Raw genomic sequence first — 26,908 nt, 5'->3', positions numbered from 1 at the left:
AGGCCTGCACGCTGTGATCTGCACCCGACGGATTCCCTGAGGACCACAAGGATGCTGCCAAAGACACCGCACACTCATGGGCTGCAGTCAGGAGCCGGAGGATTGAATTCCCCATCCTCTCGTTAGGGAAAAATTGACTTACCTTGTGTTTGCCGAGCAGGGGCAGCTCTGATCGCTGGACTGAACCTAAAATGCTGCTCGAGGGAGAGAGTCCGCGCCTGCCAGGTGCTTCTGCGTGCATCACAAGCAGCCCTTTTTCGCCCAACAGGATCAGGACCCTGGAGCGCAGGTGGAGAGGGCATTCGCTGCACTGCTGAATGCTTCCATCCTTCCAGAGTGGGCAAGGCTGCAACTGGGCCTTTGGGGCCCCAAGGGTAATCACTACTTACTGTGCTCAGGCACCATAGCCACTTTTGACTAAACCCTTTGAAGTCAAAGGGCAACTGATCGTAAGCATTCCTTGAATGTGGTCACCAATGAATGGGGAATAACCCGAACCACGTTGTATGGAAGAGAGTAGGGCATGGATTTGCCTGACAGAGACTAGTGCACAAACCTCAAGAGGATTGCGTTATAGAATGGCATTATTCCTTTGCATGTGTAGAGTTAGAAATAAAACACATATGTTGCTTACAAAAGTAAGTATTTGACTGGGCATTGATTTATTGTCCGTACTGTGTGCACTTTGAGTTTGGAGTTGTGTCACTTACCTGTATCTATACCCCACTGCCCTGAGGAAGTCTTTGCTCGTCCACAGCTACCACTGAGAGTCAAGTGCAGAAGTGGTACTTTGCCCAGTTGCTCAGGATCCATAGTAGTTTGGGCCTAGAGGCATCGGGAGTAAAAGATCTCAACAACCACAGTTGAGCCCAGTAGCCCTGTGGCCCTTTGAAAGGGACTCGGACATCAGGTGATAGTAATACCAAGCATACAGGTTTCAATATATTTTTACTGATTTTACAACCTAAACACAATCCCGACCTACTCTTCCACCAGACAATGAGGACCAGCTTTGTTTGGCCATCTCCCACCTTCCCCGGTGATGGACCCCTGGATCAGAGACATATCTGCCGATGCCTAGCATGTTTCTATTTGCATTTCTTGCAGTGTGCTGAGCATGTCAGAATTTTATAGTTTTTTGCAAAATAGTTAAGGGCTCTACATTTCCGAAAAGCTCTACTCTTGCCTCAATATGGTGTATTATAATGTGTATCAAAGTTTTGCATACCAGTCTTGTTTCGAGGGGGATGCTGGGTGCATAATCTTGCTCATTTGGCTCTAGGATTCCAGGATCATCGGCTAATAGAGAGTGAAGGAACTAGTGAGCGAGCACACTGAGGGCTGTGCAGTATATGTTGTGTGGCCTTAAAGAGGAAGGATATGGATGCAACTCATTTGGCTCTAGGATCGTGGATTACTATAGTAAAGTAAGCAAGTGTGAGAGGGAAAAAGAGTGCAATGCAGATCTGTATAGTGTAGTGTGTCCTTAGACGAGGAAGGATGATGGGTGTAGAACCCTACCCATTCAGCTCTAGGATTTCAGGATCTTGGGCTGCTGGATAAGTTAAGAAAGTGAGTGAGTCCAGTGCACAGCTGTGCACTATATCCGTGGTCGGAAAACTTAAAAACAAAATGGAACGATACAATGCAGGAAGGTTCACCAGAGTGTAGTAGCAGCGATGAGGATAGAACCTTTAACGGCAATGCACCTGCCTGGAATTGAATGAGGCATTTCTGAATTGATGAAACATGAAATGCAGAGCATTTTCCTATCAAAAGGGAGGCCCCGATTCAGCCTTAAACAAAGCTGCAAGAGAATGCTAGGTTTGTAGTCTGAAAGCTAGAGATGCCTACACCAGTCAATTAAAGCTCCAAGGTAAGACACTTTATGCACAGCTCATAAGTGACGTCCTATTCATGCCAGAGTATCCGCCCGTTATTGTGAGAATCTCCGATACATTCCACATAAGATCTAGAAAATGGTATGCCTCAATCAAGTGCAAATGGTTCATTTGATATAGCTTTTCCCTGAATTAAATATTTTACGCACCTTCCGGCAAGAAGGTTGGAAAGTATGAGGAGCATTTGCATGAGGCTGCCGAAAGCTCTTTTTGGGGTGCAGTCGAGAACATAGGACTGTGCTCCTGGGATGACAGGTAAGCAACAGATCTCTCTTTACACAGGAGTGTATAACACTAGTCTTTGAAGGATTGAGCCATGCAAGCTTTTTATCAATAACAGAAATTATTTTGGATAAAATTAATCTTACCATGAATCATTTATATCGTTAAGAGTTCAAAAATGAAACTCTAAACTGGCTGCATTTCTTCATGACACATCTTGAAAGGTCAGAGGTCATTTTTCTACACCAGTCTACTTTGTGGCAACCAGAAATGTGTTGGATTGTTTTCAGATGGTGTCCACATTGCAAGGATGCTTGGCTGTCGAGGTGAAAGACTTGGCATGGTTTCACTAAAAACCCTTATTGGGCGAATTGGTCTTTATTTAACAGACAACTGCCCTAAGCAGGAGCTCATGAAGCAGCCTGAGAGGAGGAAAGCGTTTCTCCTTCTCAAGACAGTGTCAACTTTGATTACTAATTTGGTCACTCAGTAGGGTTTCTGTCGGATACACACAACACAGCATTTACAGGGGAGCCTCATGATACCAATGGTCATTGTTTGCCAGGATGTCATCCCCACCACCCATATCATATTTAAAGACGCACCAAACGGATATACCCCAACAGGCACAATGTGCCTGAGCCCAAATAGCACAACTGTAGGTCAACTTCTCAGAAACTTCATCAATCACTAGCATATTTCTCCTCAAAGTGCTGCAAATATTTTTCATCTGCATGTGACCTGGTGGATATAGAGGGATGGCAGAGTAGATTTTCATGACCAACTTATAGCAACGAGTTTAAAAACATAATGGGCAATTCCTCAACAAAGTTCTCCTTGATCATCATTACCATGTTATTAGATTCCAGGCTGAGGTGATTGGTGGTATGTTCATAGTTTGGGTTTGGCTGCCCATCAAGGGCATTTACTGTGTACCTCTCACCTAGTGGTCTAGTAACAAAAAGAACAGTCATGCGAGGCACTAAAAGGGATAAACAAGCGATATGTGTTAAAACAGGACTGGACAGAGGGCCCCATGTCATATGTGAACGACATGCTCTGACTACCTAGGAATCCTAATGATACAAAGATAGATTAATGAAAATCAGACATTTATGGAGAGGCATCTGTTCTGATGATCATTTGGGATAAGATAATCATAGTACCGATACAAGGGGAACATTCAGAAACAGTTATGACAGTCCAGATCAGGGTTCACACCATAGCTTCAAATACTTGGGCATCCATGTCACACTTGACCCGGCACTGTGTTGGCCGCGTAATATCACAAGACTAAGCAAAGACCATCCAAAACTGAGTGCTCTGGAATCAATCTGATAGACACAGTAGTTATTCAAGATGAGAACACTACCTACAATGATACATTATAACATTTCTAATCTGCGATCCCTCATGAGTGTTTTTTGGGGATATCTGAGATACGATTTGGGCCTTCTTCCGGGAAAATAACCTCTAGAGTACCATTTGGCAAAAACACCCCGTCAGTTTACACTGGAGGATTGAGCATGGCAGACAGCCATCTTCAATCTATCGCAGCTACATGATGGTAATCAATTATTGGTTATTCAGAGAAAGGAAGAACAGGCAACCAGACTCGAAGTAGACCTGCTCAATGAATATAATCTCCTCAGCCTTTTATACGGTGCCCCAATTCCCGATCCACTTATCCCAAACAAGACCACAATGAACTATTGGTGCACAGCACTAAAACAGGATAGATGGGTAGGTAAGCTAATATGGGAAACACCACTGTGGCATGGGACATGGATGGCTCAATTAAAGCCACTCGTGCGCTTCAAATTCAGGGCTCACATAGGCATTTCAAACAATTTTGACCTATGGGAAACTAGCAATATATATTCATTTACACAACTTAGCAACTACTTCAATTAACACAAATCACAGTTTTCCAGACACTTGCAGCTCCTGCAAGCATTAGACACATACAAAGATAGCCTAACCGCACTAACGAACTGAAACCCCTCAGAAGCTACACTAACCAAAGAGACACTAAAACAGCGAGTAACTTCCTAAACATACCACATCTTGATCATCAACACCAGAGACTAATTCAATAATTTATGGTTTAATAGTAACAAGATCTGGGTCAGTTAGAAGACAACAAATAGAAAGATGCAAAATGGCACATCGAAAATGAGCTATAAAACGACCAAATTATTTCTAATACAGATTTATTATTTTCATAGGACATATTACACCCCACACAGACTTTGGCAAATGGGTAGATGCCTGAAAACAAAATGCCAAGGATGTGAAGAAATAGGAGGTAGTTTTAATCATGTATTTTAGGAATGTAACAAAAATAACGAACATTGGGGAAAATTGACACACTATCTAGAGAGCGGGTAGCTCAAAGACTTAAGGAAATGTCCAGCAAACTTCTGTTATTTGGAGTAGTAGATGATGTGAGCGCTCTACGACACACCCAGATGTTTATAGAATTGGGATTTTTCTTAGCCAAAAGGGCAGTTGACAAATACTGGGGTTCTGGACTTCACTACATTCAATGCCAGAATTGAAAAGTTTGCACACAGAATAAAAATCAGTATACCGAGCTTGCAGATATCCCAATAAATAAATAAATATATATATATATTTCTTTCTCCTTACCCTTCCCTCATAGGAAATACCAGTTTTACAACCACAGTACACTCTACATTAATCAGATGGTGCTCCCCCAGTAATATACCAAACAAACCTATAAGATTAGTCATGAACCACCAACAGCCATGTTCTTTCCCACCCTCTTAGGATGTTTGTAATATCATCAATTATCATGTTATGTATGGCTCTCATAGCAAGTCTTTATCATTTATTTCAGTTTCTGACTCTCATAACCTACTGCTATGACATAGCAACAGTTGATAACAAAAGTTGTTACTCACTGTTGTGATGTCATAAAGGCTTCTTTTAGAGCCTGTTGCCGCATCTCTGCTGGTCTGATTTTACATAAAGCATAGCTGCAGGACGGGAAAGGAACATGGTGGGGGTTGGTCAAGGATGGAAGGTAAGTTTTCTTTTTTTGTAAACCTTTGGGACAGGAATACATAACAGAGGCAGTGTCATGTATGGCTTCCCGATTATTCCTCTGCAACTGCGTAGCAGTTGAAAGCAGTGGCAGATGATTTTGGGTCCATACAGGACATAAAATTATAGATGGGTAAAAAGTAAATTACTGAGATGTTCTTCACCTCAGGGATCCGACTGACATCATAGACAACTCGAGCTTCGCTCTTGTTGTCTGTTTGATGTCACCGAGAACCCTTCAGTGAAAAATATCCCCGTAATACACTGTTACACATCTATAATTCTATTTGTATTTTCTTTGTTGTATACATGTGTGACGGGGCAGGGGACGTTTCAGACATAGACACCCCTGCCAGTCACTACTGGATACAGGACTCTCCTAAACCCCCTTCTGTTACTACACAGGCATACGAGGAGCAGCCCCGGCTGGACGAATGGGCTCCGTACGATCCCCTCGAGTGGAAGACAGAAGAAGGACGCTGTACCTTTAAGACGGAGTTCCCATGGGCGGGAGCCCCTCCCCTGGATGACGTCTCAGTCAGCGGGACTTCAAAGGAGAGTCAGACCCGGAAGACGGCGGACGGCGTTTCCCAGGAGGTCGAGAGCGAGCTGGAGAACCGGAGAAGAGCGGAGCGAGAGTCGGAGTGGAGAAAAGTGGAGGAGCGAGAGCCGGAGTGGAGAAAAGCGGAGGAGAAAGAGCTGGAGTGGAGGAGGAAGGCGGATCGTACGGACCGGACGGAAGGAGGAAGACCCCACCCCGACGAGGCAGCTACGGGAGAGGAGAACTACAAGCCAGGAGGCCAACGTTCCCACGAAGCGCCCTGCCACGTTCCCGGGGGAGGAGCGTGGCTGGAGCAGGTACGGGGGAAAGTTGCGGGTTGGGTGGGGAAGGGGAAATTCCACTAGACGGCGACACCACGAACCCTGAGAGCCCCGCATTTAGACGACACTCCCTTGTTTAAGCACCTACTCCTCACCTGATCACCTAGGCACGAATCGTCCGTCCCAACCACGGTGTCCCTCACTCCCGGCCCTTCCTCCAACGCTGTACGACATCCCACCAATACCTGCTTTCCTTGTCTCTTGGGGCATACCGGACGGAGAGACCGGGTCGGACCACCGATTCCAGAGACCGCCGAGGAAAAGGGGCAGTGCGCTGAAGGGACGGTCCAGACGAAGCAAATCTGACAACCGTCACCATTCACCCTGTGGGAGCTGAATACTGTACATACTGTTGTGAAATAAAACCCTCCAAAGAGCCCTGAGCCTGGTCCTGCGTCTCTGTCACCCCGAACCCACTACACTGGTGTCAGAAGTAGGATTCCACCACCCCGTCCATCTGTATGGAAAAGATGGACGCCCTCATCCAACATCTCGTCCAGGGACAGGAGAAATTGGAATGGGCTGTTCAGCGACAGATGACCTCAGCGCAGGCAGACCGGGACCTGTTTCAAAATACCATCACTGCGCAGTTGGAAAGAATACAGAAGTCCAGCGCAGTCCCTTCCCTTCCGGTGCCTATAGACCGCCGCCCCCTTTCCATCTCTAATCCGTCCGGGATATCATTACAGAAATATCTCCCTGGGGAAGACCCCGATGTCTTTCTAATGAATTTCGCAAGAGCCGCCAGGGCCTTGGGGTGGCCAGAAGAAAAGTGGCCTTACTTTCTGGCTCCCCTGCTGACCGGGGAAGCTCAGTTTGCCTATCAGGTGGCCAACCCCTCGGGGATGGTTCCGTATCCTACAATTAAGGCGATCATCCTTGACCACTTAGGGCTTGATGGAGAGGCATATCGCATCCGCTTCCGGAAGGCACGGGGGACACCGGGTGAGAACCCCAAAACCTTGTTCGTCAGGCTCAAGATGGCTGCCGACAAGTGGCTGAAGCCGTCGACCAGCACGAAAGAAGAGGTGATGACTAAAATATATCTTGAGCAGTTTATGGAGGCTTTGCCGTATGCCAGTCAGAGGTGGCTGAGACAACATTCGGGACTAACCCTTGAAGAGGCCATAGAAATGGCCGCCAACTATGCGAGAGCCCAACCGAAGTCCATGGGCTGGGAGGGAGAAAAAACTCAAAAGGGATTAAATCTCGGAAAAGGGGACAAGAAACAGAGGATTGTGGCCGAACCATCTAGACCCCGCCCTGTACGGATGGAGGGTCCGCCAGTCCGAGGGCCCCAGTGCTTCGAATGTGGGGAATGGGGCCACATAGCTAGACTCTGTCCGAGGAAGCGACCAACCGAGGAGCCTATGGAGGTCGGATACCTTCCGCGGTCCATACTGTACTCAGCAGAGATGGGGAGCTCCTTCTATGTGAGTCTTAGGTTGAATGGGAGGACAGTAAGAGCGCTGCTAGATTCTGGCTGCCGACAGTCGGTGGTACAGGACCATCTCGTACGCCCTAACCAGTATATACCCGGCGCAATGGTCCACATCCGTTGCGTACATGGGGACGTGAGACCGTACCCTCTTGCCCAGGTAACAATACATCCCATTGACAAAGAGCCCTGTACGGTAAAGGTGGGGGTGGTGAAGTCCCTGCCCGAGGAGATGCTGCTAGGAGTGGATAACCCGGGGTTCATGTCATTGTTCTCAGGGTCTAGGGTCATGGCCCCTTTGGGAGGCAGGGCCGCCAGATCTGCTCTCATGTCCCCGGAACCATGGGTATTAGATCACAGTTTTCGCTTCGCTCAGGCTAACGATACAACCCTATTTAATGCCTGGGAGAGCGCCCATGTGTCCCAAGCACAGGGGGTTAAGAAGTTCCCCCGGTTTTTAATCAAAAACGATCTATTGTACCGGGAGGGGGCAGAGGGAGGGACTCCCCAGCTATTAGTCCCCGTGTCTTTCCAAGAACAGGTCCTTTTCTTTGCTCACGCACACCTTACCGCAGGCCATAGTGGAAAGGAGAAAACAACAGAGACCATAACACGGTTCTTCTACTGGCCTGGGATATATAAAGACGTACACAACTATTGCATGAAATGTGGGATCTGCCAGAGGAAGAACGTACACCGCCCCCCTGCAGCCCCGTTACGACCTCTACCCATAATTGGAACCCCCTTTGAGAGAGTGGGAATGGATCTGATCGGACCCCTGCCAAAATCATCAAAAGGGCATTTATACGCCCTCGTGGTTGTTGATTATGCCACAAGATTCATCGAGGCTTTTCCCTTACGTACCCCTACCACAGTTCATATCGCGGAGGGAATTGTGGAGTTGTTCTCCAGAGTAGGATTTCCTGAAGAGATCCTAACGGATCAAGGTACAACCTTCACCTCCAAACTCATGAAAGAAGTCTGCAAAACCCTGGACATACATCATTTACGGACCTCGGTGTATCACCCGCAAACAGACGGTCTCGTCGAGAGGTATAATCAGAGTCTAAAGAGAACACTAAAGAAAATGCTCACGGCTGAGGGTCAGGAATGGGACAGTCTGTTACCTCTAGCCCTGTATGTCTTGAGGGCACAAAAACAGAGCAGTTTAGGCTGTTCAGCCTTTGAATTGTTATACGGATGACAACCCAGATCCTTGTTAGAGATAACCAAAGACGTATGGGAGTCCGAAGAAGACCAAGAACAGAGATCCCTCCTCGACTACACCCAACAACTCAGATCCAAGCTGGGGAAGTTACGGTCCCTAGCCTGCTCCAATTTGGAACATCAGCAGGCGAAGCAAAAGCGGTATTACGATCAGGGAACGAAACTCCGTAGATTGCAGAAAGGGGACTGGGCCCTACTTCTCCTGCCCTCGATCGCCAACAAAACCAAAAACGAGTGGGTGGGTCCATACGAAGTCCTGGAGACGATCGGAGATACGACCTATAGGCTACGGGTGTCCCCCACCAAAACCCAAACCTATCACATAAATATGTTGAAGAAGTGGATAGGACCGCCGCCGAAAAACACACGCAGGCATATGCATCATCATAGGGTTTTGCGATTCCTTAATAGCGATTATTAAGGAATCGCAATTAAGGAATAGCAAAACCCTATGCATGTAGGAATCGCTAAAGAAATAGCGATTCCCACAAATTCCTTAATTGCGACTCGCAAATTGCGAGTCGCAATTAAGGAATGTCTTCCCATTCATTCCTATGGGCCTCCAGGCCCATAGGAATGAATTAGAGATTGCGGGAGCAATTTGCGAGTACCAGTAGGTACTCGCAAATTGCTCCCGCAATTTCCATGGTGCAAGGGTGTCAAAATGACACCCTGTTGCACCCATGTATGTTCACTCTGCACAAATGTTGCATACACACATGCTCTAAGGGCATGTGTGTGGGCAACATGAAACTTATTAAAATGCAAATAAGTGCATTTTTCTAAGTTTTCGCAAATTACCATGAGGTCCAGCCTCATGGTAATTTGCTCACGCTAATAGCGAAATCGCTATTTTGGAAACTGTAATGCATTGCATTTAAGGAATCTCAATTAGGGATTCCTTAAATGCAATCGCTATTTAAGAAATCACAATAATTTGCGATTTCTTAAATTGCGAGTGGCAAGTTGTTTCATGCATCGCAAAAGCTATTTTTGCGATCGCAAACAGCCGATTTTTGCGATTCGCGCCGTTTGCGATCGCAAATAGCTTTGATGCATGTGCCTGACAGTTCCTTATACCCACGGTTCACAGCACTACCTCCAGGTTAGAAGAACTCGTTGTGAACGAGGACATCTCCTCGCAACAGAAGAGGGAACTCACGCAGATGCTGCAACCGTTTGAAGACATATTTTCGGATCTACCGGGGAGAACTACATTGGTGGAACATACGATTGAGACCCACCCAGGAAAAAAAGTGAAACAACGACCATACAGAGTTCCTGCGGCCCGACGGGAAGCCATAAGGCGGGAAGTTCACGACATGCTGCAGCTAGGTGTCATCCAGCCGTCCAGGAGCGAGTGGGCGTCGCCTATTGTGATGGTACCCAAACCAGACGGGTCACAACGTTTCTGTATGGACTTCCGCGCACTGAACGCCATCTCCACGTTTGATGCTTATCCCATCCCACGAGTGGACGAACTGATCGAGAAACTAGGAGACGCTGTGTTCATCACCACGCTTGACCTCACGAAGGGGTACTGGCAGGTGCCCCTTAGAGAAAGCGACAGGAAGAAGACGGCGTTTATCACGGGGGAGGGACTGTACGAATTCACCGTCCTTCCCTTCGGGCTACATGGGGCACCTGCCACCTTTCAACGCCTGATGAATGTCATCCTGAAGCCCTACATGTCTTTCTGTTCGGCGTATCTTGACGATATCGTCATATACAGTAAAACCTGGGGAGAACACTTACAACATGTGCAGACTATTCTGTCCGCCTTAAAGAAGGCCGGCTTGCATGTTAACGCAAAGAAATCTCAGGCGGCATTCCACCGTGTAAACTATCTGGGCTTTGTGTTAGGGGACGGGACAATAACCCCCCCAAACAGAGAAAGTGGGGGCCATTGAGGGTACCCCCTTTCCACGTTCAAAAAGAGAACTACGGGCATTCTTGGGACTCATAGGGTATTATAGACGGTTCATACCCAGGTTTTCCGAAATAGTAGCCCCTCTTACCGACCTTCTCCAGAAACTTGCAAAACCCCGAGACCTTCTACACCCATCCCCTGCTGCGGTACAGGCCTTTTCGGCCTTAAAAACAGCCATAACAACCCAACCAGTATTAGCATCCCCCGACTTTTCCAAACCCTTCATGCTTGCCACCGATGCCTCCATGGTGGGTCTAGGGGCGGTTCTGTCACAGGAAGGGGAGGATGGGTTAGAACATCCGGTGCTCTTTGTTAGCCGCAAACTCTTTCCTAGGGAAACGAAATATCCCACGGTGGAAAGAGAGTGTCTGACCATCAAATGGGCTATCGACAAGCTGCAATACTATTTGGAAGGGAAACCATTCCTGTTATACACTGACCATGCCCCTTTGCGGTGGATGTACCGGAACAGAAGCCTAAACCCCAGGATACTTCGCTGGTTCTTGTCCTTGCAGCCTTATGCATTCACTGTGAGACATAGAAAAGGAAAGGACAATGGCAATGCGGACTTCTTGTCAAGGGTCTTTCCTCTCCCCGAACGGGAGATGCAAGGGGGGGGGGGGAAGGTGTGTGACGGGGCAGGGGACGTTTCAGACATAGACACCCCTGTCAGTTACTACTGGATACAGGACTCTCCTAAACCCCCTTCTGTTACTACACAGGCATACGAGGAGCAGCCCCGGCTGGACGAATGGGCTCCGTACGATCCCCTCGAGTGGAAGACAGAAGAAGGACGCTGTACCTTTAAGACGGAGTTCCCATGGGCGGGAGCCCCTCCCCTGGATGACGTCTCAGTCAGCGGGACTTCAAAGGAGAGTCAGACCCGGAAGACGGCGGACGGCGTTTCCCAGGAGGTCGAGAGCGAGCTGGAGAACCGGAGAAGAGCGGAGCGAGAGTCGGAGTGGAGAAAAGCAGAGGAGCGAGAGCCGGAGTGGAGGAGGAAGGCGGATCGTACGGACCGGACGGAAGGAGGAAGACCCCACCCCGACGAGGCAGCTACGGGAGAGGAGAACTACAAGCCAGGAGGCCAACGTTCCCGCGAAGCGCCCTGCCACGTTCCCGGGGGAGGAGCGTGGCTGGAGCAGGTACGGGGGAAAGTTGCGGGTTGGATGGGGAAGGGGAAATTCCACTAGACGGCGACACCACGAACCCCGAGAGCCCCGCATTTAGACGACACTCCCTTGTTTAAGCACCTACTCCTCACCTGATCACCTAGGCACGAATCGTACGTCCCAACCACGGTGTCCCTCACTCCCGGCCCTTCCTCCAACGCTGTACGACATCCCACCAATACCTGCTTTCCTTGTCTCTTGGGGCATACCGGACGGAGAGACCGGGTCGGACCACCGATTCCAGAGACCGCCGAGGAAAAGGGGCAGCGCGCTGAAGGGACGGTCCAGACGAAGCAAAACTGACAACCGTCACCATTCACCCTGTGGGAGCTGAATACTGTACATACTGTTGTGAAATAAAACCCTCCAAAGAGCCCTGAGCCTGGTCCTGCGTCTCTGTCACCCCGAACCCACTACAACATGATATGATGTTAAATGTCTGCAAAAACCAAATACAAACTTTGTTACTAAAAGAGAAGAAAAAAGAAGTCAAAAATTACTCTTACACGGTTTTAGCTGAAAAGGCCACCAGGATGGCCATGGGCATAGGAGTGGATTGAGGGGTTGGGCATGCTTTCTTTTTTTGTCTCCATGTATGTATAGCTCTAACATAATTTGATGCTGGTGCCGAGATCATACCAATCTATAAAAATGGTTCCCCCTTTGATCCGGCAAACTATAGGCCGATTAGTTTAATTGACGTGGCCCAGAAGATCTTTGCGCGTATTTTATTAGGGAGACTCCAAGCATGGATGGATGACTTCAACATTTTAACACCTTTGCAGGCGGGCTTCAGAGCCAAAATGTCAACAGTGGATCAACTGTTTAGATTACAGATGATCCACTGGAAATCCATTATTTTAGAAGGTGGCAGCCTTTATCTCACGTTTGTAGATCTAAAGTCCGCCTTCGATATGGTCGATCGCTGTCAGTTGTGGGAGCTGTTAAAAGAGATGGGTGTGCCCCCCTATCTATGCGATCTATTAGAGCGTTTACACAAAGACACCTTTGCCAGAGTCAGGTTCGGTTTAAATGGAGAACTTGCGTCCCCATTCCGTGTAGAGAAGGGAGTGAGGCAGGGTTGGTATTAGCGCCAACCCTCTTTTCTCTTTTGTTAAACGGGTTGGTTGAGGACCTTTTGGCCCTAAGAGATATAGACGCACCCAGGCTGGCGGGCAGGAAAATACCTGCATTAATGTTCGCAGACGACACCCTGCTCCTGTCCAGGACTCGTATGGGGATGGAAAGAATCCTGGACGGATTCGCCTTATTCTGCAGGAAAAGGAACCTGGTCATAAATGTGAGCAAGACCAAATACATCGTTCTCCATGCGGATACTACAAACCGCCCCACGCCAAAACTGGACGGTCTGCATTTAGAACGGGTGAATATATTGGACTACCTGGGCTTAACACTCAACAACAAAATGAATTGGGGCCCCCAGATTTCAAAAGTAAATTTAAAATTCGCACAGATAACTGGGGGAATCATAAGGATGTATAAAAAGAGCCCATTAAAATTAATCAGCCCATTAGTGGAGATATATAAGGTCCAGGTGAGGGGGGTGGTGGCATACAGTGCTGAACTATGGGGTCACAACACAGTTCAGATTTTAACCAAGTCAGAAAACCATTTTATTAGACAACTACTGGCACTACCCACGAGTACCCCTATGCAGCCGCTCAGGATGGATCTGGGCAAACAACCAATTGCGGACTTGGTAGCATCACATCCGGTCATGTATTGGCGCCGACTATGGAGTACCCCCGAATTTGCTAGTTTTCGGGAGGAATTGAAATCTATTTTGTCGATCCCAAAGGTTGGCGCAATTCCGTGGCTAGTTTTTGTAAAAAAATCCTTGAGGGCAATAGGGAGAGAAGATCTTTGGCTCACACCAGAGGAGTTATGCCCCACCCTTTCAAAAATGTCTCTGGCTAAAGCCCTGGAGGAACACAATCTGACACAGGTCCTACGGTCTACGAATAGTACCAACTTGACCTCGGCATTCCTCGAGGTGAAAAACAGTTATAGTTTTGAGCCCTCATTAGATTTGATCCACCCGGGAACCGCTAAGAAACTATTCATGCAATTTAGGCATGGATCTCTCCCTCTTTTTTCGAGAACAAACAAGTGGGTTGGATCTAGTAGAAAGTCCTGCCCTGGGTGCGGTGTAGAAGAAGAGTCAGAGGTCAACGTCATCATCTTTTGCACAGCCTACACAACCCCCCGTCGAAAATGGATCATCCAGCTCGCTAAAAATACGGGGGCTAGGAATTATAGAGATTTGTTTAGGCTGTTGAAGTATGACCCATCCCCCTTATTTGTTACCGTGATTGCCAAATTCTTATTTTCAATGTGGCTAATTAGAAGACGACTATTATCACGCTAAGGTATATCTTGTGTTATTTCTCTTAAATACAGTGTTTTTTTCTTATTGCTGTTTTGGTCAACGTGTTTGCTTATATGTCCCTTTATCCACATGTTTAATATTGCACCATTTTATTATATATACTGTTTTGTAATACTGTGATCTATGAACTTTTATGGCTGATAGCCGAAATAAAGTTTTCTGACTGACTGACTCTAACATAATTTTGAGTAAGGCTGCTAAATGTTGGTGCTCTGCACACATTGAGATGGTTGGAAGGGTCACAAAATCTAGTTTGAAATACTGTGCGCCAACAACATAAAATCCACAATATCAACCATGACTATATTGTCAAGGAAAGTATGTGTGTAGTAAAAAAAAAAAAAAAAGGAAACATATACTTCAATTTACAAATACTTACTTTGATGATATACTTGTAGTCAATATTGTGACAAATTTGAGATTGGCAGTTTCTGGGCACAAGAGTAAATACAATCTGCTCATTTCATTTGTTTACTGCAATTTCTAGCACAAACTAAAACATTAACGTCAACTTGCTAAATCAAAACTTTCAGCTCCTTGTCTTACTTATCTGTCGCACTCACCTGTTCACTGTACAGAACCTGGACATTTTTGATGATACGACAGTGTTTCTGAAGAATTGCTACTGCTTGAGCCAATGGCATTCCTGGAAAGGAAAGAAACACAATCAATAGACTTGACACGTTTGTCCTCCAGGCCACATGCCCTCTCACAAGTATTGAATTGATTTTTGAACAAGAGGGTAAGTGTGTGGCAGCAGGGAGAGGAAAGCCCTTTAATTAGCTACCGGCTTCTGCTAGCCGCATGGTGTACTTCATCTGAGAATTCCATCGATAAAACTACTTTCACCATGACCTCCACTGAGATGCCAACTCCACTTCAGGAGCTTCAAGTGCAAACTCCCCACAAGGAATAAACTAGACATAAAAAACTATGGTAGACTGCCAGAAACTGCTACTGTAATGGTACATTAACATCAAAAAATCAAAACTCAAATAATTGGCTGACGGATGTGTGGCTTCGGTTTATTTTAAGCCACCTTGCGGCAATATAATATGCTCAGCTACCTGAAATAAGACGTCAACTTAGAAATTAGTCTCAGGATAATCACTGGATGTTTTGCTAGGGCAGCGACATGGCTGGACTGGATTTCTCGTTAGTGAGCAGTGTTTGGCACACATAAGACTTTCTGCTTCCAGTAAGTCTGGTGTAATGGAGGGGTGTTTTAAGAGTGTGTCCATCAGAGAAGCAAATAGTAACTGACCAGGTAATTAGTAACCAATGTCATGCCAGTTTAGATGCATTATGTTGCTTTTTCAGTGTGGAGTTAGCCAAGGCATTTTGATTTCACTACAATGACGTATACACTATATTTACAGGGGCTTGCAGTCAGCCATTTTTGCCCATTTGTCATTTGAATTTTTATTCTGCCCGCTAAAGCATAAAGCTACGAGTTAGCTTATTTAAGACACTGGCTAACGTCACTGCTAGTAATGGCATTCTTACACAGAGAGCGCATCCACCCACTAAGTAGTTACCTTCAGTGCCAGCAAAGATGCTTTTTGAGACTGTAATTTTTTTAAAAAAAATTTGGGCCAATTTGTTTTTACTTTGGTGGTGGCCCGCCAGCTCCTCTAACAATTACATTTTGCAAACAACATGACAAAACAAGTGTTGACAAAGCCAATATGCTGGCAGCCAAAGCCTGATGTTTCAGCGTTGCTAATGTTTGTTTTGTATTTAGTGCAAAGACGTATACTCCAAAATATTGCTCTTTTTAGGTCTGGCTTCACAGCCCAGCAATCGCTCACTTTTTGTGATCAACAAAAGGAAAGAGCTTTAAGAGGTACTTCTGAGAGGACGGCTTTGAGTTCGCGCGCAGATTGATTTTCTTCAGTTCAGATTTGGATTGTTCAAGAGTTGTGAGCTTCCTCTGAAAAACAAGTGTTTGAATTGCACGTTTTATCTGGTGGGAAAGCTGATGTTCTGTACATCTGTACAGTTTGACTGAATTGGTTATGATAATGAAACTTTAATCAAGGATATAGGCCTGATTTGTTTATTATTAAAAAAAAAAAAAAATGATAATGGGAGTTGCCCTTAAGTGAGAAATGTCATTAAATTTTGCTGTAGCTTGTAGGCAGGTATTTTGTTACCAGGAATCTAGTAGATTACTATAGCAGGCAGGGATTTTGCCCCCTCCCTCCCCGTGTCAAACTTTTTGGGTACAAGATTTGCACTTTCGAAACCCCTCTTTTGCCATTTCAGGAGGGGTTGTTTATCGTTTTGCCAACATGAATTATGTACGCGAGTAATACAATATTATAGCTGCCTTGTGGGGAAGCTTGTGCAGAATACAGTAGGCCAGAGTTGATTGGTTATGGCGACAAGCCTGTGAAAATAGCAATAGGCATTATTGGTTCATTGCAAAGAGTTATGTCAAAGGTCATACGTCTAATCTCTTTATTATTAACTTTTAAAAAACCTCAGGAGGCCTGACTTACTTATTGCTAAAATAAGTTAAAGCCAATAGGTCTTAATGGTGGATTGTTATTACACTGTGTTAAAGCCTTAGCCAGGTATTGCATTACATTGATTCTTAAAGGTTTTTGGTGTTGGTTTTTACCATCTGAAACCCTGTGGACAGAAGACTTGCTTTTTGATAATCCTCGTTTACCCTTTAGGGAGGGTTTGAATTTGTTTTACAATTGTAATTTTCTGCGTATTTCTATATGTCTGACTGTGTGCCTAAGATATGTCTTGAGGGAAAACATACACAAAATTCAGTCGACCAAAGTTGTTTCTAGTGACAAGTCAAAGATCAAGGCTATAGGCTTGATTGATCTTTTCGAAATAGAATGACTAATGTAGGTCTGATGTATTTATTATGAAAAGTCACAACAAAGATAGTACTTGTGAACAAGCTATTTTCAGATTCAATTAGTAAAGCAGACAGGTGTTTGAGGGTAAATTGTAATTACACTGTTTTGGAGGTTGTAGACTGGTATTTTGTTACATGGAATATCACAAATTACCATATTAGGCAAGGGTTTTGGTGTGCTCTCCCTTTCTGAAAAACACCTGTAATCAAAGACTTAGTGTCTTAATCTTAGGTAAAACCATTTTCAGATGGCTTGCATATTGTTGTGCCAATTGTAATAGTGAATATATTTGTACTTTTATGGGTGTGGTCGTGATGGTTACCAGCTTTGGTGCAAGCACGAGGTCCCAGTTGTGGCGAGAAGCCAATGAAAACAAAGTTATAGCCTTGATTGACTAATTGGAAAAATGTATGCCAGAGATCTGTTTATTATGAAACGATATGCCTAAAATGGTCAGCCTGTCTTATTGTGAAAATCTCGTAATACAGCTAATAGTCATTTAAGTGTGGATTCTTATCATTATTTTTCACAGTATTTATTTTATTTTTGAAGCTTAAGGGTGAATTGTTAATACACTGGTGTTGTTTACATCTCTGATAAATAAAGAAATGTGTCCAAATATCCTAACATATATTGTATTCCATTTTTAGGTCTCGGCTGGCGTTGGAGCACGCATGCGCTCCTCGCTTCGAGACTTATGGTATACAAGAAGGGGACTCGAAGCCCCGCCCCTCATTTCCATTGGGTATGGTCAGCGTTTATGTTAAACGCTGGCTTCCCATTGGAAAGGAGGGCTTTGCGTTGCCTCCCTTTGGCTTTTTGTTGGACTGGCTCACCCGATTCACAGCCGTTAAGAAAAGTCTTCACAACTGCTTGTTTATTTAACAATCAGATAAGAAAAGTCTACACAACAGCTGTGAGGCAGGCAGGGAGTCACGGGGAGGTCAAGGCAATGGCGAGCGCTTGTTAGTTTTATCCAATGGAACTTACATAGCGCGCTTTATGTCTATAGGCGCCTTTTCATGAACTGGCAATTACATTATTTACTTACAACAACTAAAACAAATTTTAAGTGATTTATAAAGTGAACAACAACAAAAAACACATTAGGGTGGTGCAAATAGGAATATTGAATAAAAAACAGGGATCATTTAAAAAAGAAGCAATTACGTTTCTTGGACATTCCAGTACTCAATATGGCTTGCAGAAGCTCCTCAGTCACATGCTCTGTCCTGCTTCTAAGCACTGTACTGCAGACGAGTACTCAGGTACATCTTGAGCAGAGCCTGTGCTCACAACGGTCCTAGGGGCAGTCTTGCAGAGCTGCGGCTTTCTACGTTGTCCACACGCATCTTCGCCCACCAGCTTGTCTCCTAAGTAGCACACAGTGGCACGGATGACAAATTTCACTATGGACTGAGCCGTCCCACACGGTGACTCTGATCGCTATTTCTGCAGAGCTGCAGGCTTCAGAACTGAGCTGTGCGGACTGCTGTCCATATGGGTTTGCTTCTAAGTGCTGTACAGTTTATGACAGGTGTACCCAAGTGCATTGTGTTCGGGTGCCAGCGAAGTGATTGCTGTAGCTTTTTGAGCTTGTCTCCTAACAGAGCACCCGGAACTCAGAATATTTAGTGATAGGGGGAGTCACCTACCCCCCTGAACAGAAGGAGGAGAGGAGAAAAGGTAAAACCCGCACGGGGACTGCTAAAAATCCCCGGCCCACTCCTCCACCTCCCATCTGAACCACCCGGTCAATGCTAGCTCCCTGGCAGGTGGTCGTGGCCATGGAAAAGGTCCGGCCTGGAAAGACCCCACCAACAACCACTCGAGGTGCGAACATCTGCATATGAAGGGGTCGATGAAATGGCCCCTGAGCGATGGGTGTCAGAGTCCTGGGGACGGAGTGACTGGGAAAGGATAATAATAACAGACCCCCTGCGCCGGGCCTTTGAGAGTAGAGCGCAACGCCATGGACTTTAATTACAGACCACAGCACAGGAAGAGGACCTGGGGATGGAGGGTGGAGGCTGATGGGGGGGGGGGGGGGGGGAGCACCTACAGGGGGCCCAAGGCCAAGCGTTTCACACATCCCTAGGGCGGGGCTTTGCTGGGCGGATTACAAGGGCCTGCATTAAGGTTAAGAGCATTTAGAAGTGTCTCCCACAATAGGCTATTTGTGTACAGTGGAAAAACAATAATAAACACAAGCGCTTAATATCAGTTTTGCCGTTTAAGCACTGCAAACAGGTGGAACTGCTGCCAAAGCTAAGGCGCTCGGTTTATCAACTCTGACGGCTAAAGTGCGGAGTTAGCCTTGGTGGGATTCAAACTTCTGTCACGTTGGTCACAGCTTATCAACCTCGTACTCGTTCCTTGCCGAAAAAATCTGGTGGTAACAAAGAAAGTTCTAAAACACTTAAAACACCACCTGCAAGCAGCCATTGAACATCACTCCACGTCATAACCGCTCAAGATGCGAAGGGATCTACTGGAAAGGACCTCATTTCCGAAGAACAATTTTCTGTCCACCGCATCCAGCGGAGACCATTTCTAACTGGTGAAGGGGATGAGCTGCATAATATGGAGAAAATACAACGTGCTCCCGTACTTCCAGTATCTGCGCTGTACAGATATACTTTGAAACATATGTGGAATCGGGTACTGCCCAAGAAGGGATTAGGTCTTAATAACAGGGCTGCGTGAGCTTCTCACGCTTGAAGTAGAACCAGTCCAGCAGGACCACCACTCGGCGCTACAAGGAGAGCATGTCTCATAAAATAAGTATATTTATCTGGTGAAGAGTAGTGCCCTCCACAAATATTACGGTTTTAGGTAAATGCCTCGATCTAGGTAGAAGCCCTTACACCTAGCTACATTCAGCATTTATAGAAGGGGGATGCACAATCTAGAGTTATTCATATTAGATATGACTCACTACTGTGGTACAATAAAGGCAACACCAAAATAGTACGGAGAGATGCACTTTATGTAGTGTTTTTTTCACTGTTGAGATACAATGCTCTTCTTGTATACAAATTCCAGTTAGTCTGCCAACATGTGCTTTGCCACGCGGGCCTACGGATTCAAAGGCTGTAAATCAAGATGGACCACAAACAAGAGGGGCGAGAACAAGGACCAACAAAAATAAACAAGCATTGAAAATGCAATAGGTCGCGCCTTTTATTAGGTTAAAGCGATTTGCTTTGCTAATTATTGTATATCAAAGCAAATGGCTTTAACTTATTCAAAGGTGAGACCGATTGCATTTTCAATGCTTGTTATATAGTGTCATTATGCAATTTTATTTACTCCACATGTATCTCATGTTATTGCTGCTGTGGTATCTCTGTAAAGCGCTCTGATACCTTCTGGTCTAGCTTGCACTATATGAAACGTAATAAATTAAATAAATAAATCCCTTCCACCTGTTTAATGGGGTGGTGGCCTGTTATCAAGCTGACCACAAATGTATACTTGGCGAGAAAGTCCAGTTATTTTGTTAGGGAGTAACCTTCTTTGAATTAACACTGTACCTTAACTACCTCCAAACTATTTGTCCACACATCCTACCATACATTGTATTCTATTTTTATATAATGTCACTATGTATTTTGTATTTACTCCACATGTATCGCATGTTATTGCCACTGTGATATCTCTGTAAAGTTGTTTTATTGGGGAGTGGCCTTCTGTGTGGAGACAACCTACCTGGACTACCTCCGAACTAGGTTTCCAAAGATCCTACCATATACTGTATTCTATTTTTATATAGCCACTGATTTGATCTGATCTGATCTGATGTGACTCAGCTGCTCTGTATATACTTGTTATTTTTGATGAACCTCTGGTTTGATCAGATGCGAGTCAGCTGCTCTGTATATACCGGTTAGCTTTGATGTGAACATTTACTGTTGTAAAGTGCTCTGATACCTTCGGGTCTAGCTAGCGCTATATAAAAGTCTTAAATAAATAAATCAGACACCAGGGCTGGATCTACCAGTGTATATTACAGTGCATGCCTTACAGCTGCATAAAAAAACATCATGAAGGGCATTTGTCCATCTTTTTTTATTTTACTTAAGTACATTTTATTTATTTTCTAAGAACGTTAACAGAGGTCTGAACTAGATGACATTTATCAAACAGTTGTAGGGATTAAGACCCGAGAGGCAAGCAGCGGCTTAGGGGTCCCTGTAGTGTTTACCAGAAGTACTGTAAAACATTCTTAACATGTTTTTCATATTTAGAGGGCAACAGCAAATGCATGCAGGACACATCTTGTGGTGGTCTACTTTGTGAGCTTACTCGCAGCGGGTATGATTATTAGAGGGAGATACTGGGATGTAGCAGAAGGATTGCAAAAAGAGAATAGTATAGCAGCAACTTCAGCATGATGGTGTTCACCAAAATTGTCAAAGTCTACTGAATTAATCATGGATTTATTTGTTTCAGAGGCAGCTGTGAAGTCACCTGTTGTCCTGGGGTAATTGAGACAATAGTCTTGTCGAGGTTGATGGTGGTGCTAGTATACAAATAGGTGGAATTTTGTTCCATTTATCAGAAAGCTACAAGTAGTCAATGGGATCAGGTGGTAGAGGAATGTGTGCTAAACAGAGATGGTTCCACCGCATTGTGACCATGGAAGAAGTGAAGGCTTTCCAATGGTATGCTAAGGATTGTAGAGCAGTAGCTAGCATAAAAGCACAGTGGTTTGGAGATTGAGCAGGTATTTTATACCATGTCTTTAAGGAAAAGGTCAGGGCTACATTGCAAATGCCAGTTGAATCGGATGGCCTGCGGACCATAAAAATTGAATTTGGGACAAAAGAAGAACATCTGAACCAATCAGCTACTTTCTTGGCAACCTCACCAGCAGAAGTTATCATCTTTGTAAGACAGATGTGTATACTTTGTGACATTGATCATGGTGCAATTCTAATCTTGTGGCCGGTGGGTTACACGTGGATGTCAGAAAGAAGTGCCTAACCACTGACCAGCATTACTGAATGATGGTTTTACCGAAGCGTAACTAAATTGATTAAATCCCACCACATTGTACCTAGATATCTTTCAATCAGCACCAGAAACAATGGACGATAATCAGGCAAGATCGAATTGATAAGGGACAGCTGTCTACAATGCCATTTACACCGAGTGCTTTTGAAAATTGATAACCACTGGTTGAGAGGTCCTTCTACTTCAAAGAAGAAGAAACATGAGGAACATTTTGGTGATGAGTGCCGCAGCACCAGGGCAGAGAGATTTGGAGTTAGATGTTGCCAAAGTGTATAGATCACTTGAACAGCGGTTCTAGCAGAACACCCCAAATGGACTGCTGGCAACCTGCAAGGAGCAGCAAGAAGGATAAAGTGCAACAAAAAAACACATATGGACATAAAGTAAGAGAACCACTACAACTTGTGTGATGTCTTTCGAATCAATAGGCACTGCCACAACCTTCTGTAGAGTAAAAGTGCAAAAGGCCCAAGTACAATAAATGATCTGGTCCTTCAACGACTACTTTGAAGACAATTATAAGATTGGCGCGTTCCCAGAATGACTTTAGCATTATGAACAAAAAGACAGTTTTCTTAATGATGCTATCATAGGAGGGCTATACACTGAGGGTGTCAAAAAAGTAATACTTTCAAGCATAGGTCACTAGAACCAGTTTTCAATGAAGCTTAATTTGCAAAACGACCTAAGAAAAGACAGACATTCTTGGCTACAATCTGGTGACCACTGGCTACAGCTCCTGCAGTGCTCCACTAAATAAAAACTGCTTTGTTAAGCATGCGGCAGGATAAATGAATTGCCGGATCAGAACTTTTCAGATCTGATGCAATTATTTTTTGAAGGCAAGCAAGAGGCCCCTCTGGGGTAAGTTCTTCATTCTTACCCCCTACATCACCTATATGCTCACTTGCTTCTTTTCCTTTGGTTAAGCATGTTACTGTTTGTATTGTATTCTGAGTTCCAAACAGTGTTCCCAGACAGTTGAATCCTGCTGCTTAGGCGTTTGGATGCTCCAATAAATTGACACCTTATTTACACTTAATCTAGGGGTGTGTATCGTCTTTTAGACATACCACACTCTCATAAGACAGACCTCCGTTTGAACAATTGAGCACAAAGTATACACATGTACAAAACCTATTCTGAGAGCAACTACCACTGAAATACCAACTCTCCCACGACCGCACAGGCAAGACATTGGAAGGTAGGTAGACAGATAGACTTGTTCCTCAAGGTTTTACATTAATGGTAGGTAAAATAATTGGGTCAGGTTCAGTTTTCAAAACATAGGGTATGGGTGCCAAGCAAGAGTTTGGAAGACAAGAGGGGTGGGTGAAGCAATCAGTGCAAAACAGAAAATCATATGTTAAAAGATCTGCTTTTTGAGAGGGGTCAGAGATTTGAGACAAAATAAAACATGAAATCATTTTAGGAAGAATGTCAGGCTTACAGAGTGGGGGAGGTTTCTAGTAAAAGGGCAAGTGAATAAATAGGTTTTACAAAGGAAAATAAGAATAGATGGCACATCTTGGCAAACGACAGCAGATCTTAATCAAAATATGCAAGCGTCATCCCTTGTTTAATGATAGATCATCATATTTTTGACATGGAGTTCCTCTTTCCATGGCCAGAAATGCACAAAGTCTGCAGCCAGAGGACCAATTTTTTTTTATTTGTGAAAACAGTGTTAAGGAATACATTATAGATCCCCCTCTTTAGGGAGGAATATACACAGGAAAAAGGCTCACGGACTGCAGAACCTGTAAAGGTTTGAAGACCACGGGTTCTAGACCCAGCAAAGTTGATTCAGCATTCCACAGAGTAGGTCAAGAAAATTAGGTGAAATTATTGGAGAAGTAGAGGTTTGTGGTGCTCTATATTAAAAGTGACACAGTTTTGGTCCCACAAGTTCAAGGTTTCTATCTGAGTAACCAATGACCTCTGCTGTAAACAACTAAAAGACACCAGATTGCGGGGCTAGGCTATTGACGAGGACATAAAGAGGAACTGCTGTGTCAAGAGAACAACAAAGACACTCGATGAAAGGCATATGTAGTATGTCAAACGTCCTAGGTAGTGAGCTGTTGGGAATTCGAAAGATGTCTTGGTTGTTACTGTCCTCACTACTGTAACCCAGATAAATGCCATATTTTCCCATGATGCTAGATTCTCAAGCACTTGCAAGAGGGGGCTCACTCTTTATTCAATGGGCCTTTGCAACACAGTGATGTCGTTAGATGGAGCAAATACAAAGTGCAGAGAGGGTAAGAGGAGAAAGATGCCAAACAGAATCAGCAATGCATGGAAGATGCGTAAGAGTTCTATGTATGCAATGGATTTCCAGTCAATTAACAGCTATATATTGAAGTTTATAAAACTCAAACTTGGACAGTGTTACAATTTTACACCACTCAAAAACGATTCATGCAATGCACTACGTGAAGGGAATAGTAGACATGCTAAATAGGAAGTCAGTAATACTGTAAACATACTTCACGGTTGGTCACACGCATCCCTAGACAACAACGTATAACGTAAGTGTATAACAAACCAAAAAGGCTTCACTAGCTTTCAGGGAGGTTAGGATGTCAGTGTAAAAGCTAAACGCTAGTCTACAAAGTAAATAGAGACATAAGTGCATATTGGCAACCCATATATTCAGTCAAGGCTAGGCGAGTGCTGCAGGGTGTATTCTACCATGCATCAAGACTTAAGGTTTAAAATGTTTCAGGGCGACCACTTGCAGTGAGGTGCACTTCTTTTGACCTGCTTATCTCAGTGCTGGTGATATAATGGGACTTGGTGCATTCTTCTAAGTGCTAAAGACACATAAGTTTTAAATGAGCCATCTATTAGGAGTCCCAGCAAATAGATAAGTATTCAGTTTTGCTAGTAAAACTCTCGGAATCACGTTAACCAGAACACAAACCTTATCCGTGATTGTTTCAACGTGTACAAATCTGCTTAAAATTCTAGAACAAGCATTGGCAAACCCAACTGGTCTCATCTTTTTGACTGATCAGCTTTGCCAATGCTAAGCAGTATCGACAAAAATAAATGTTTAATGATTCTATGCAATATCATTGAAGAAATAAAAAAGATTGTTAAAAGTGTGCATGCACAATGACTTACACATGAACACGTATGCATCACCACAATACAGAATGGTGTGGGTGCCATTTTATTTTATTGAAAAGGGAGCAGCCCTGCAGCCAATGACGACTGCAGGGCAATGAAAAAATTGAAAATACAATAAAAAACATGCAAGGGCAGGGAGATGGAGGAGAAATGGAGGTGCAGATTGGGTAGGCGACAATGCGGGTGGGGGGGCGAGGAATAAAGTGGATGGGGTAAGCAACGGAGAAGCTGAAAGTGGGAGACAGGGGCTAGCCCAGATGGGAAAAATCAATGGGCGAGCAGGGGGCTTCAAGAGGAGAGAGCAACACTGAACATGCAGGGGCTATAAAAAAAATAGAATAATACAAAAAGAAATCCCTGAACATGAGCTGTGGAAGGATACAAGTCATCCAATCAACAAGAGGCTGCACACCAGACGAAAGGCAAACACAAGAAAAGTTGGAAAAGCCACTGAATTAGCCAACAAGTAAATGAAAGTGACAACAAAGTCAACCAATGACAAGCAATGTACAGGCTCTAAGTCTACTGTAGATTTGTGGTATGGTGCACAAGTGGTATTTCAACATAAAGCTAAATGCAGCATGTATGTCAGCCCTAAAAACGGCAAGTGGTTGAAGATGCCAGTGAAGCTAGCTCCGGAAGCAGCATCCCTATCATACATCATTCATAGATGTGTAGCAGTCTAAACCGCTCTCCACTCACTTTCACTTTTAAGCACACAAAAAAAGCTTCAAACAAGGGGGGAGAGTTGCTCAGCACAGGATTATCTAAATGCATTTATATCCAAGAACAAATCTCACATACAAAGAAAAAACGAAAAAATAAAATAACTCGCATCTATTTCATCATTCATGCACATCACCAGTGCGTGCTACCCTATAACTCCATATTATTTACTTTTTAGTGCAGAAATATGTAGACTTTTAATCTGTCGTCATAAAGCTTTCATAGACTATATCAACAAAGATTCACAATGATAGTTAAATACACGCTAATATTGCATTGTATTGTAATTGCATTTATATAGCGGTTACTACCCCCGATGAGGTGTCGAAGCGCTGGTTCTCTTACTCAATGCGCGCTACTCCGGAACCTAAGAAGGATTAGTGTTGAATTAGTATAGTGAAATATGAAAGTAATTTGAGTGGTGGATAGGTTAGTCAGTTATTTAGATTCAGAAGGATAGCGGAGGAAAAAAGGTTTGCATTTATATAGTGTTTGTTACCCCCGATGGGGTGTTGAAGAGCTTTTTTGGTGAGTAGCACGCTACTCCCGAACCCATAAAGGATTAGTGGTGAATTAGTATAGTGAAATAAGAAAGTAATTTATAGTGGGTCATCAAGCCAATCTGTCATGCGCTTCCCTTACTAATCTTCCTACTGCAAAAATAAAGAAAATTAGCAATGCGACTAGATCTGGCTTGCACCTCTTTAGTTACTGGTGAATTTAGGCAGATAAAATTAATCATGCATGCACTCTGTCACACATCCTTATGCTCATGCACACATTTGTCCACCTATTGACTCATTTTAGCATTCACCCACTAATCCATCCACCAAAACACACTTAAACTTAATATGTGTGGTCATGCATAGAGAGGGCACAAGTTACAGTTAGC

General features: G+C 44.4%; 1 protein-coding gene across 2 annotated transcripts in view; it reads right to left on the bottom strand.

Annotated features, from left to right (window-relative positions):
• PHAF1 (phagophore assembly factor 1) overlaps window positions 1-26,908 on the bottom strand; it is a 225,587-nt gene that overhangs the window by 140,653 nt on the left and 58,026 nt on the right. For both annotated transcript variants that reach the window (XM_085638616.1, XM_085638615.1), the window contains exon 2: window positions 14,815-14,897. In XM_085638616.1, coding sequence (XP_085494742.1) covers window positions 14,815-14,897 — 83 coding nt within the window. The remainder of the gene's footprint in view (window positions 1-14,814; window positions 14,898-26,908) is intronic.

Source organism: Triturus cristatus, chromosome 12 (genome assembly GCF_964204655.1).
Source record: "Triturus cristatus chromosome 12, aTriCri1.1, whole genome shotgun sequence".
NCBI lineage: Eukaryota > Metazoa > Chordata > Amphibia > Caudata > Salamandridae > Triturus > Triturus cristatus.
This window is presented reverse-complemented; position numbering and strand designations above follow the sequence as displayed.